General features: G+C 38.4%; 1 protein-coding gene across 1 annotated transcript in view; it reads left to right on the forward strand.

Moving 5' to 3' along the window:
* Positions 1-13,674, forward strand: part of CCDC146 (coiled-coil domain containing 146) — a 205,739-nt gene that overhangs the window by 139,953 nt on the left and 52,112 nt on the right. Inside the window, exon 5 of the mRNA XM_002712021.6 lies at positions 461-518. Coding sequence (XP_002712067.3) covers positions 461-518 — 58 coding nt within the window. The remainder of the gene's footprint in view (positions 1-460; positions 519-13,674) is intronic.

Below are 13,674 nucleotides of genomic sequence, written 5' to 3' on the forward strand. Positions count from 1 at the left end.
GTTGAAACTTTGGTTCTGACATCATGGGAAGTTATCAAGCATGGAGGTCGTGTGATCTTGTTTGTGTCATTAAGAAAAGAAGCCACTGCATTGGCTGGGTGGAAAACGGAGGGTGGAGGCAGGCAAGTGGATTGGTTGGGAGGCTGCAGCAGTAAAAGCAAGACACATAAAGAAGAAAATGCCAGAGTCTGTCTAGGAGGCTGACTTTAGGGGAGTGGCCTTGCTTCTAGATATAAAGTGCTAAGCCACCTGCTGTGCTGGTTGAGACTGCCCAGTGTTCCTGGAGGGCAGGGGCTAGGAAGCACCTCCATGGGCCTATGGGTCCAAGGAAAGCCACCACGATGGACATGAGGACACTTGGAATTGTGGGAAGGCATTCTGAGAATGGAATGCAGACAATGATGAGTGCAGAAAGAACTCACCCTTTTGTACTTTCTCAAAATTGATTTTTGTTTTCTAGTTTACAGGAAGAAAAAATGATGTTGCAACAGGAGTTTGAGAAGATACCAAAGCCAGGAGTAAGTCTTGGGTGATCTAGAGTTTGTTTGATTCAAATATCCCCTTTGGAAACCATATTTATCACACCCCTACCCCAAGACATTGGAAACATTGAAAAGCCATAACTGTTGAGGATGACCGAAGGAACATGTTTGTAATTTCTGGAGTAAATATAAGTGGTACCTATTATAGGCTCTGGCCATGTGGTATCTAATTGAGGCTGTGTTTAGTCGGACAATGTCTGCTTTGTGTCCAGAATAAGAAAAGATTCTGGCCGGCGCCGCGGCTCACTAGGCTAATCCTCCGCCTAGCGGCGCCGGCACACCGGGTTCTAGTCCCGGTCGGGCGCCGGATTCTGTCCCGTTTGCCCCTCTTCCAGGCCAGCCCTCTGCTGTGGCCAGGGAGTGCAGTGGAGGATGGCCCAGGTGCTTGGGCCCTGCACCCCATGGGAGACCAGGAAAAGCACCTGGCTCCTGGCTCCTGCCATCGGATCAGCGCGGTGCGCCGGCCGCAGCGCGCCGGCCGCAGCGGCCATTGGAAGGTGAACCAACGGCAAAAGGAAGACCTTTCTCTCTCTGTCTCTCTCTCTCACTGTCCACTCTGCCTGTCAAAAAGAAAAAAAAAAGATTCTGCGGTTGGCAACTTTTTTTTTTTTTAAATGCATCATTTTTGCCACTTCCATGATCCTCATTGCCTTGTGTACAAATCTCAAGTCATTACAAGAAATATTCATAAAGATGTATTGCTGTCTACTCCTGCATAACAAATCGTCCCAAAACTTCAGGGTTCAACACAACCATTTCTTCTATTTCACAGTTCTTAGTTCTTCTGTACTGAGTTGACTCAGCGGGCGCAGGCTAGGCTTGGATGGCATCATTCATGTCAGCCAGTTGGCAGGCTAGTTGTCTAAAGTCCCACGTGACTAGTTGGTCACCTGATGGTTGAAGGGTTTCCAGCCTCAAGAGAGAGCAAACTCCAACACCTGAGAATTTTTGAGCCTCTGCTTAAATCATTTTTGGTGATATCCCATTGGTGGTCAAAGCATATCACAGGGTCAACACTGGAATTAGGAAGTAGAGGAACAGGCCTTATCACTTAAGGGGAAGAATGGCAAAGATGCATTGCAATCAAGCATGCATATCTTGTGGAACAGATATGTGGCTACTTCTTGCACTCTACCATAGAAAGTTCATTGCACCTTGCATTGCTTCTGCTTTCTGAATGGTTGTATTTCAAAAGCATGTTGGTGGTGGTTTCATTCCAAAGCCAGCCCACAAAATGCTCTTTAATGTAGAGTAAAATAGTGTTAATTCTGTATATGGATATCTAACCACCATTCAAAACACAGATACTTAGTGTGGGAAAGCATCTTGAACTTTAGTTCCAAGTTATAGGATCATTCATTTTAATGTCTCTGAACTTCAAGAGAGGGAGGGATGCATTAAAAAAAAAATCCAAAGCAGGCCACATGAATCTATCCACTGAGCCACAGGTAACATGTACATTTTCTGAATATAAGAAGGCTCTTCCCATAGATTGAACAGCCCCCCTGGAGAATCAGACACAGGAAACAAAGATCTACTATGAGTCTGAGTTGGGGGACATTTGAGGAGAACACATGAGCTACACAAGTGATATTAAGAAGAGCACAGGGGGTACAAAGAGTTCCATGTTCCAAATATGAGTGAGTTCCCTTATCTTCAGTTCCCACGTGTGGCTCAGGTTAACCCTAAACCAGATATTAAAAGATTATCTGTATCTGATTTTGTCAAATCACACTGCTATCAGAAAACAGACTGGGCACTTTCATGAATACTTTTTGGTATGAAATAAAAATTAATTCTGAAAAAGGATACATATTAAAATACAGGAGACTAGAAAAGAGCACTAGCTGAAAGGGGGCAGAAATCAAATATCATGCAAAATAATGTGGTGGAATTAAATTATCATGCCTTTGTGAGTAAGTCATAAATCATAAGTTGTGTTTTTCCCAAAAATCTTTTATTTAAGGAATACAAACTTCATACATTTCATAATAACTACTTCAGGAACATGGTGATTCTTCCCACCACACCTGTCCTCCCACCCCTCTCACTCCGCCCTATCCTATTCCCATTCTTATTTTTTTTACTAAGATCTATTTTCAGGACTAAGAGTCAAAGGGAGCACATAAACAAGTCTAGTATCTGCTAACACTAACCGATAGAATAAATAAAGGGGAGAGTGATCCAACATGGGAAGTGAGATACTCAGCAGACTCATAGAATGGCGGATGTCCTAAATAGCACTCTGGCCTCAGAATCAGCCCTAAAGGCACTCGGATCTGGCTGAAAAGCCCATGAGAGTATTTCAGGCATGGAAAGCCAAGACACTCTGGCAAAAAGATCTCTGTGAGTGAGATCCCAGTGGAAAGAACAGGTCTTCAAAGAGGGAGGTGCCTTTCTCTGAAGGGAGGAGAGAACCTCCACTTTGACTATGACCGTGTCTAAACAAGATAAGAGTCGGAGAACTCAAGGGGCTTCCATAGCCTTGGAAACTCATGACTGGTGCATAGGGAGATTACTGATGCCATAAACAGGAGTGTCAATTTGTAAAGTCAACAACAGGAGTCACTGTGCACTTACTCCTCATGTAGGATCTCTGTCCTTAATGTGCTGTACACTGAGGCTTAATGCTATAACGAGTACTCAAACAGTATATTTCACTTTGTGTTTCTATGGGGGTGCAAACGATTGAAATCTTTACTTAATGTACACTAAACTGATCTTCTGTTAAAAAAAAAAAAAAAGAAATTATCAATTCCCAACTTGACTCTCACTGGGATTAAACATGACAATAGGTCTGATCTGATTTCATCATCATTTAAAAAAAATCATCTATTATTTTTCACTTTATGTTTCTGTGTGGGAGCAAACTGTTGAAATCCTTACTTAAGGTATACTAAGCTGATCTTCTGTATATTAAGATAATCGAAAATGAATCTTGATGTGAATGGAAGGGGAGAGGGAGTGGGAAAGGGGAGGGTTGTGGGTGGGAATGACGGTATGGGGGGGGGGAAGCCATTGTAACCCATGAGTCGTACTTTGGAAATTTATATTCATTAAATAAAAGATAAAAAAAAGATCTATTTTCAATTAACTTTATACACATACGATTAACTCTGTTAAGAGTTCTAAAAATTGTATATTAAAAAACTGTTCCTAGGCAGTTGAGACAGGGTTGTTCAAAGCCATTGCTTCTCAAAGTGTCAATTTCACTTCTATAGATGGCCTTTTGGGTGCTCTGTTAGTTATCATAAGTCAGGGAGAACAGATGGTATTTGTCCCTTTGGGACTGGCTTATTTCACTATGTATGATGTTTCCCATTTTCATCCATTTTATCGCAAAACACTGGATTTCAATGTTTTTTAATGCTGTGTAGTATTCCATGGTGTACATACCCCATAATTTCTTCATCTGGTCTTCAGTTGATGTGCATTTGAGATGATTCCTTGTCTTAGCTCTTGTAAATTGAGCTGCAATAATCATAGGGGTAAGATAACTCTTTCATATGCTGATTTCATTTTCCTTGGGTAAATTCCCAGGAGTGGGTTGGCTGGGTCATACAGTAGGTCTATATTCAGATTTCTGAGGTATCTTCACACTGTCTTCCATAGTGGCTTTACCAGTTTACATTCCCAACAGTGCATTAGGGTACCTTTTCCCCATATCCTCACCAACATTTGTTGTTTGTTGATTTCTGTAGGAGAGCCATTCTAACTGGGGTGAGGTGAAACCTCACTGTGATTTTGATTGGCATTTCCCTGGTGGCTAGTGATCCTGAGCATTTTTTCATGTGTCTGTTGGCAATTTGGATTTCTTCTTTTGGAAAATGTTCGTTTAAGTCCTTTGCCCATTTCTTAACTGGGTTGTTTGTTTTTTTGTTGTTGTTGTGGAGTTTCTTGATGTCTTTGTATATTCTGGTTATTAATCCTTCATCAGTTGCATAGTTCCAAATAATAGCTCCCATTCTGCTGGTTGCTATTTCCTTGCTGATTTTATGTCTGGTTGATCTGTCCCTTGCTGAAAGTGGGGTATTGAAGTCCCCCATTACTATTGTATTAGAGTCTATGCCTCCCTTTAGATCCTTTAACATTTATTTTAAATAATCAGGTGCCCTGTAATTAGGTGCTTATACGTTTATAATAGTCATACCTTCCTGTTGAAATGATCCCTTGATCATTATTTAATGGATAAGTGACATGAAAAGATAAATTTATTTTTGATGCAAAAATCTTTGAAATGCATACATAGTTTGTTATAATATACATTTTCATACATTTTGTAGATTCCCATATAATCCATTTAAAAGATCCACTTCACATTAGTTTTATTTTTTGAAGGTTTTTACTTAATTAATACAAATTTCATATGTATAGCTTTTAGGGACATGGTGTTTCTTCCCCCCATTCCCGCCCTAGCACCCCCACTCCCATCCCACTTCCTACTCCCTCTCCCATTCCATTTTAAATTGAGGTTCATTTTAATTGATTTTATATACCGAAGACCAACTCTATACTAAATAGAGATTTCAAATATTTGCACCCACACGACACACAAAGTATAAAGTACTGTTTGAAGACAAGTTTTACTGTTAATTCTCATAGTACATCTCATTAAGGACAGAGGTTCAACATGGAGAGCAAGTGCACAGTGACTCTTGTTGTTGATTTAACAACTGACACTCTTATTTATGATGTCAGTGATCACCTGAGGCTCTTCAAATGAGCTGCCAATGCTTTGGAAGCCTTTTGAGTACACAAACTGTTGGTTTTCAGAGAAAAGTACATCCTTCTTTGATGGCCCCTCCTTTCCACTGGGATCTCACTCACAGAGATCTTTCATACAGAATCATTTTTGCCACTATGTCTTGGCTTTCCAGCCTGAAGTGTGCTCATGGTATTTTCAGTCAGATCTGAATGCCTTAGGGGCTGATTCTGAGGTCAGAGTGCTGTTTAGGGCATTTATAATTCTATGAGTCTGCTGTGTGGACTGCTTCCCATGTTGGAATTTTCTCTCCTTTTTAATTCTATCTATTGTTATTACCAGGCACTTGGTTTATTTATGTGATCCCTTTGACTTATGGTCCTATCTATATGATCAATTCCATACTTAATATGATCACTTTATCACATAAGATGGGATTAGTGCCACCCAGCTAAATGGGATTGGAGTCCCACGGCAAGTTTTTAGTTTCACCCTTAGGGGTAAGTCTGTGAGAATGTGTGCCAATCTGTACAGTTCCTCCCTTTCTCATTCCCGCTCTTATTTTTAACTGGGGTCTATTTTCAATTGACTTAATACATCTATGTTAGTTATGGAGTTCAACCAATGGTATTAAGTAGAGAAAAAAGAATAAAAAATAAATAAAATTAAATAATAAACTGTTCCTCAACAGTCAAGACAAGGGTTGTTCAAGTAATTGCTTCTCATAGTGTCAGTTTCATTTATACAGGTTTCCTTTTAGGTGCTCTGTTAGTTGTCACAGATCAGAGAAAACATATGGTATTTGTCCCTTTGGGACTGGCTTATTTCACTAAATATTATATTTTCCAGATCCACCCATTTAGCGGTAAATGACTGGATTTCGTTTTTTTTTTTTTTTTTAACTACTATGTAGTATTCTATAGAGTACATATCCCATAGCTTGATGGGCATTTAGGTTGATTCCATGTTGTGGCTATTATAAATTGAGCTGTGATTAACATGGAGGTGTAGATGACTCTTTTATTTGCTTATTTCATTTCCTTTGGGTAAATTCTGAGGAGTAGGATGGCTGGGTCATATGAGGAATAGATTCAGATTTCTGAGGTATCTCCAAACTGTCTTCAATAATGCCTTTACCAGTTTGCATTCCCACCAACAGTGGACTAAGGTACCTATTTCCCCACATTTTCACCAGCATTTGTTGTTTGTTGATTTCTGTATGAAAACCATTCTAACTGGGGTGAGGTAAAACCTCATTGTGGTTTTGATTTGCATATCCCTGATGACTAGTGATCCTGAGCATTTTTTCATGTGTCTGTAGGCCATTTGGATTTCCTTTTTTGAGAAATGTCTATTTAAGTCCTTTGCCCATCTCTTAACTAGTTTGTTTGCTTTGTTATTGTTGAGTTTATTGATTACTTTATATACTCTGGTTGGTTATTTTTTTTTTGACAGGCAGAGTTAGACAATGAGAGAGAGAGAGACAGAGAGAGAGTTATAGACAGTGGGAGAGACAGAGAGAAAGGTCTTCCTTCTGTTGATTCACTCCCCTAATGGCCACCACAGCTGGCGCTGCTCGCCGATCCAAAGCCAGGAGCCAGGTGCTTCCTCCTGGTCTCCCATGAGGGTGCAGGAACCCAAACATTTGGGCCATCCTCCACTACCCTCCCGGGCCACAGCAGAGAGCTGGACTGGAAGAGGAGCAACCAGGACTAGAACCTGGAGTGCTGGCACCACAGGCGGAGGATTAGCCAAGTGAGCCACAGTGCCAGCTATACTCTGGTTATTAATCCTATATCAGTTGCATGGTTTGAAAATAATTTCTCCCATTCTGTTGGTTGTCTCTTTACTTTCCTGACTGTTTCTTTTGCTGTATAAAAGCATCTAAATTTGATGTAATCCCACTTATAAATCTTAATTTTACTGCCTCTGCCTCAGGGGTCTTTTCCAGGAACTCTGTGCCTAGGCCAATGTCTTGCAGGGTTTCCCCAATGCTCTCTAGTAATTAATGGTATTGGGTTGTAGATTTAGTTCTTTAATCCATTTTGAATGGATTTTTGTGTAAGGTGTAAGGTAGGGGTCTTGCTTCATATTTCTGTATGTGGAAATCCAGTTTTCCCAGCACAATTTTTGTTGAAGAGACTGTTCTTGCTACAGGGATTGAGTTTAGCTCATTGGTCAAATATAGGTTGGTTGTAGATGCTTAGATTGATTTTTGGCGTTTCTATTCTGTTCCATTGGTCTATCCATCTGTTTTGTACCAGTACCAGGCTGTTTTGATAATAAGTGCTTTGTAGTATATCTTGAAATCTGGTATTTTTATGCTTCTGGCTTTATTTTTGTTGTATAAGTTTGCTTTAGCTATCTGAGGCCTCTTGTATTTCCAAATGAATTTCAGCATAATTTTTTCTAGATATAAGAATGCCTTTGGTATTCTGAATGGTATTGCTTTGAATCTGTAAATTATTTTTGGGAGGATGGACATTTTGATGGAATTGATTCTTCTGATCCATGGACATGAAAGTTTTTCCCACTTTTTTTATGTCTTCTTCAATTTCTTTCTTTAGAGTTTTGTAATTCTTGTTGTAGAGATCTTTGACCTCCTTGGTTAAATTTATTCCAAGGTATTTAATTTTTTGTAGCTATTGTGAATGGGATTGATCTTAGAAGTTCTTTCTCAGGCATGGCCTTGTCTGTGTTTACAAAGGCTGTTGTTTTTTGTGTGTTGTTTTATATCCTGCTATTTTACCAAACTCTTTTATGAGTTCAGTAGTCTCCTAGTGGAGTCTATTGGTTCTCCCTCTATATATAATTATATCCTCTACAAATAAGGATAGTCTGACTTCATCTTTACTGATGTCAATCCCTTTGATTTCTTTTTCTTGCCTGATGGCTCTGGCTAAAATTTCCAGGACTATATTGAATAGCAATGGATAGAGTGGGCATCCTTGTCTGGTTCCAGATCTCAGTGGGAATGCTTCTAGTTTTTCCCCATTCAATAGGATGCTGGCCATGGGTTTGTCATAAATTGCCTTAATTATTTTGAGGAATGTTCCTTCTAGACTGAAATTGCTTAGAGTTTTCATCATGAAAGGCTGTTGTATTTTATCAAATGCTTTCTCTGCATCTATTGAGATAATCATATGGTTTTTGTTCTTCGATTTGTTAATGTGATATATCACATTGATTGATTTGTGCATGTTGAACCACCCCTGCATATTAGGGATAAATACCACTTGGTCTGGGTGAATGATCTTCCTGATGTGTTGTTGAATTCTATTGTCCAGAATTTTGTTGAGGATTTTTGTCTGTTCATCAGGGAAATTGGTCTATAGTTTTCTTTCTCTGTTGCATCTTTTCCAGATTTAGGGATTAAGGTAATACTGGCTTCATAGAAGGGATTTGGGAGGATTCCCTTCCTTTCAATAGTTTTAAATAGCTTGAGAAGGATTGGTGTTAGTTCTTCTTTAAATGTTTGGTAGAATTCATCAGTGAAGCCATTCAGTCCTGGGCTTTTCTTTGTTGGGAGGGCCTTTATTACTGACTCAATTTCTGTCCTGGTTATGGGTCTGTTTAGGTTTTCTGTGACTTCATGGCTCAGTTTAGGTAGATTGTGTGTGTCCAGCAATCTATCCATTTCTTCTAGTTTCCTGGTTTGTTGGCATACAGCTCTTTGTAGTAATTTCTGATGATTTTTTTTATTTCTGTGGTGTTTGTTGTTACATTTCTTTTTTCATCTCTAATTTTATTAATCTGGGGCTTCCTTCTCCTTTTTTTGGTTAGTTGGGCCAATGGTGTATCAATTTTATTTAAAAAAAAAAAACAGCTCTTCATTTTGCTGATCTTTGTATTGTTTTTTTTTTTGTTTCAATTTTGTTGATTTCTTCTGAATTTTAATTATTTCTCTCCTTCTACTGGTTTTGGGTTTAATTGCTATTGTTTTTTCTAAGTCCTTGAGGTGCATAGATCATTTATTTGGTAGCTTTCCAGTTTCTTGATGTAGGCACCAATTGCTATAAACTTTCCTCTTAACAGTGCTTTTGCTGTATCCCACAAATTTTGGTATGTTGTATTGTCATCTTTTTTTATTTCCAGAAATTTTTTGATTTCTCTTTTGATTTCTTCTATGATCCACTGTTCATTCAATAACATGTTGTTCATTCTCCATGTGTTTGCATATGATGTAGGGATTCTTGAGTTGTTGATTTCCAGCTTCATTGCACTGTGGTCCAAGAAGATGCATCGAATGACTTTGATTTTTTTGAATTTGCTGAGACTTGCTTTATGGCCTAGCACGTGGTCAATCCTAGAAAAAGTTCCATGTACTGGAGAGAAATATGTGTACTCTTTGGCTGTAAGTGGAAAGTTCTGTAGATATCTACTAGGTCTATTTGGTCTATGGTGTCAATTAACTCTGTTGTTTCCTTACTGATTTTCTGTTTCATTGATCTGTCCATTGCTGAGACGTGGAGTATTGAAGTCCCCCATCACTATTGTATTTGGATCTATATCTCCATTTAAATCCTTTAACATTTCTTTTAAAGAGCCAGGTGCCCTGTGGTTGGGTGCATATACATTTATAATGGTCACATCTTCCTGTTGAATTGATCCTTTGATCATTATATAGTGTACTTCTTTGTCTCACTTGATGGTTTTTGTATTAAAGTCTATTTTGTCACACCAACTCTTTTTTTGGTTTCTGTTAGCATGGATTATCTTTTTCTAACCTTTCACTTTTAGTCTACAAGCATCTTTATTGGTGAGATGTGTTTTGTTTTTTAATCCATTCAGCCAGTCTGTGTCTTAACTCAGGAGTTGAGACCATTTACATTCAGTGTTAATATTGTTAAGTAACGACTTTGCCCTGCCATGTTTCTGTAAATAGTTCTGTTTATGCACTTTGCATTTCATTTGTTCTTTTGCTAGGTAATTATCTACTTTTCCAGTGATGTTCCTGTTTCTGTGTTTTTGTGTAGCATGTGTTTAAGCACGTTTCCTAGGGCTGGGCGTGTACTTATAAATTCTTTTAATTTCTGTTTTCTGTGGAAAATCCTTATTTCTCCTTAATTCATAAATGAGAGTTTTTCAGGGTACAGTAATCTGGGTTGACAATTTTTTCCTCTTAGACCTTGGAGTATGTCTCACCATTCTCTCCTTGCTTGTAGGGTTTGTGATGAGAAAGTCTGGGGTGAGTTTGAGTTTCCTCTGAATGTTATCTGGCATTTCTCTCGGGCACATTTTAAGATCTTTTCTTTATGTGTTACTGAGGAGAGCATTGCCACTATGTGCTGAGGCGAGGATCTTTTCTGGTCATGTCTATTGGGAGTTCTGTGTACTTCCTGAACTTGGGCGTCTCTTTCTTTCTCCAGAACGGGGAAGTTCTCTGCTATTATTTCATTAAGAAGGTCTTCTAATCCTTTCTCTGTTTCGATGCCTTCTGGAATTCCTAGGACCCGTAGGTTGGATTGTTTGATAGAATCTTGCAGATCTTCAGCCATGTTTTTCAATTTCCTGATTTCTTCTTGTGTTAGGTCTGACTGTGTTATTTCCAGAAATTTGTCTTCTACTTCGATATTTGTTTTCTGTCTCATTTATTCTATTTTTCAGACTATCCACTGTATTTTTATTTGCTCTATTGAGTTCTTCGTATCTAGAATTTCATTCTGATTTCTCTTCAATATCTCAATTTCTTGGGAGCACTTTTCATTTAGGTCATGAATGTGTTTTTGATTGCTTCTAAGTAATCTGTCAATTAATTTTCTGAATTCTGTTTCTGGCATATCCTCAATCCCTTCTTCTTCTGCTTCTATTATTGAAGAGCTGAGGTAATGTTCCACTCTGGGGCTAATACTATCTTCCTTAGTCTTATTAAAAATTTTCCCCTTGATTCGGCTGAAATGCCCATGAGAGTATTTCAGGCATGGAAAGCCAAGACACTCTGGGGGGAAAAAAAACTAAATGAAAGATCTCCACGAGTGAGATCCCAGTGGAAAGAATAGGTCATCAAAGAAGGAGGTACCTTTCTCTGAAGGGAGGAGAGAACTTCCACTTTGACCATGGCCTTGTCTAAATATGATCAGAGTCAGTGAACTCAGGGGGCTTCCATAGCCTTGGCAGCTCATGACAAGAACCTAGGGTGATTACTGATGCCATAAACAAGAGTGTCAATTTGTTAAGTCAACAACAGGAGTCACTATGCACTTACTCCTCATGTAGCACCTCTGTCCTTAATGTGCTGTACATTGAGATTTAATGCTATAACTAGTACTCAAACAGTATTTTTCACTTTATGTTTCTGTGTGGGAGCAAACTATTGAAATCTTTACTTAATGTATGCTAAACTGATCTTCTGTATATAAGAGAATCGAAAATGAATCTTGATGTGAATGGAAGGGGAGAGGGAGTGGGAAAGGGGAGGGTTGCGGGTTGGAGGGACGTTATGGGGGGGAAGCCATTGTAATCCATATTCTGTACTTTGGAAATTTATATTCATCAAATAATAGTTAAAAAAATAAATAAAACTATAAACTAATTAAAAAAAATTTCCCCTTGTTTTTCAGCATTTCCAATTCCTTTTATCTTTAACATGTGTCTTAGTGCTTGTGGCAAAATTTCCCTCTGCTATGAGCTGCTATGTGTCTGTGTGTTGCCAGTGGAAATACTCCTTACTCATTATATAGTTCCCTTCTTTGCCTCTTTTAACAGCTTTTGTGTTAAAGTCTATTTTTTCTGATATTGGGATGGATACACCAACTCTTTGGTTTCTGTTAGTATGGAATATATTTTTTAATCCTTTCACTTTCAGTCTGCATCTATCTTTGCTGGTGAGATGTGTTTCTTGTAAGCAGCAAATAATGGGTTTTGTTTTTTAATCCATTCTGCCAGCCTGTATCTTTCAACTGGAGATTTGGGGCCATTTACATTCAAGGTAACTATTGTAAGTAACAATTGCCCCTGCCATTTTTCCATAAATATTCCTATTATTTACTTTAATTTCTTTTGTAGTTTTACTGGGTGGTTTTCTGCCTTCACATTCTTTCATAATGATGGCTATCTTTTTGTGTTTCTGTGTGTAGCACATACTTAAGCATCTTTTGTAAAGTTAGATGGGTGGTGACAAATTCTTTCAAATTATATTTGTTATGGAAGGTCTTTATTCCACCTATATTTACAAATGAGAGTTTTTCAGGTTACAGTATTCTGGGTTGACAGTTTTTTTTTCTGTTAAGACTTGGAATATATCTTTCCATTCTCTCCTAGCCTGTAGAGTTTCTGATGAGAAGTCCATTGTAAGTCTAATTGGAGATCCTCTTATATAATCTGGCATTTCTCTCATGTACATTTTAGAATGTTTTCTTTACATTATTTTAATTTTGTATTTTTTTTAATTTTGTAATTTTTTTAACTTTTACTTACTGAATATAAATTTCCAAAGTACAGCTTATGGATTACAATGGCTCCCCCCCCCATAACTTCCCTCCACCTGCTCCCTCTCCCATTCCATTCACATCAAGATTCATTTTCATTTCTCTTATATACAGAAGATAAATTTAGCATATATTAAGTAAAGCTTTCAACAGTTTGCACCCACACAGAAACACAAAGTGAAAAATACTGTTTGAGTACTAGTTATAGCATTAAATCTCAATGTACAGCACATTAAGGACAGAGATCCTACATGAGGAGTAAGTGCACAGTATTCCTGTTGTTGACTTAACAAATTGACACTCTTGTTTACGGCATCAGTAATCACCCTAGGTTCTTGTCATGAGTTGTCAAGGCTATGGAGGCCTTTTGAGTTTGCCAACTCTGATCATATTTAGACAAGGCCATGGTCAAAGTGGAAGTTCTCTCCTCCCTTCCGAGAAAAGTACCTCTTTTTTTGATTACCTGTTCTTTCCACTGGGATCTCACTCACAGACATCTTTCAATTAGGTCATTTCATTTTATTATTATTTTTTTGCCACAGTGTCTTAGCTTTCCATGCCTGAAATACTCTCATGGGCTTTTCAGCCGGATCCAAATGCCTTAAGGGCTGATTCTGAGGCCAGAGTGCTGTTTAGGACATCTGCCATTCTATGAGTCTGCTGTGTATCCCGCTTCCCATGTTGGATAATTCTCTCCCTTTTTTATTCTATCAGTTAGTATGATGACTATTCTATCAGTTAGTATGATGGCAAACACTAGTCTTGCTTATGTGATCCCTTTGACTCTTAGTCCTATCATGATCAATTGTGAACAGAAATTGATCACTTGGACTAGTGAGATGGCATTGGTACATGCCACCTTGATGGGATTGAATTGGAATCCCCTGGCATGTTTCCAACTCTACCATTTGCGGCAATTCAGCTTGAGCATGTCCCAAATTGTACATCTCTTTCCTCTCTTATTCCCACTCTTACATTTAACAGGGATCACTTTTCAGTTAAG

Source organism: Oryctolagus cuniculus, chromosome 3, assembly GCF_051225735.1.
Source record: "Oryctolagus cuniculus isolate XC-2025 breed Fujian yellow rabbit chromosome 3, ASM5122573v1, whole genome shotgun sequence".
In the NCBI taxonomy this organism is placed as follows: domain Eukaryota; kingdom Metazoa; phylum Chordata; class Mammalia; order Lagomorpha; family Leporidae; genus Oryctolagus; species Oryctolagus cuniculus.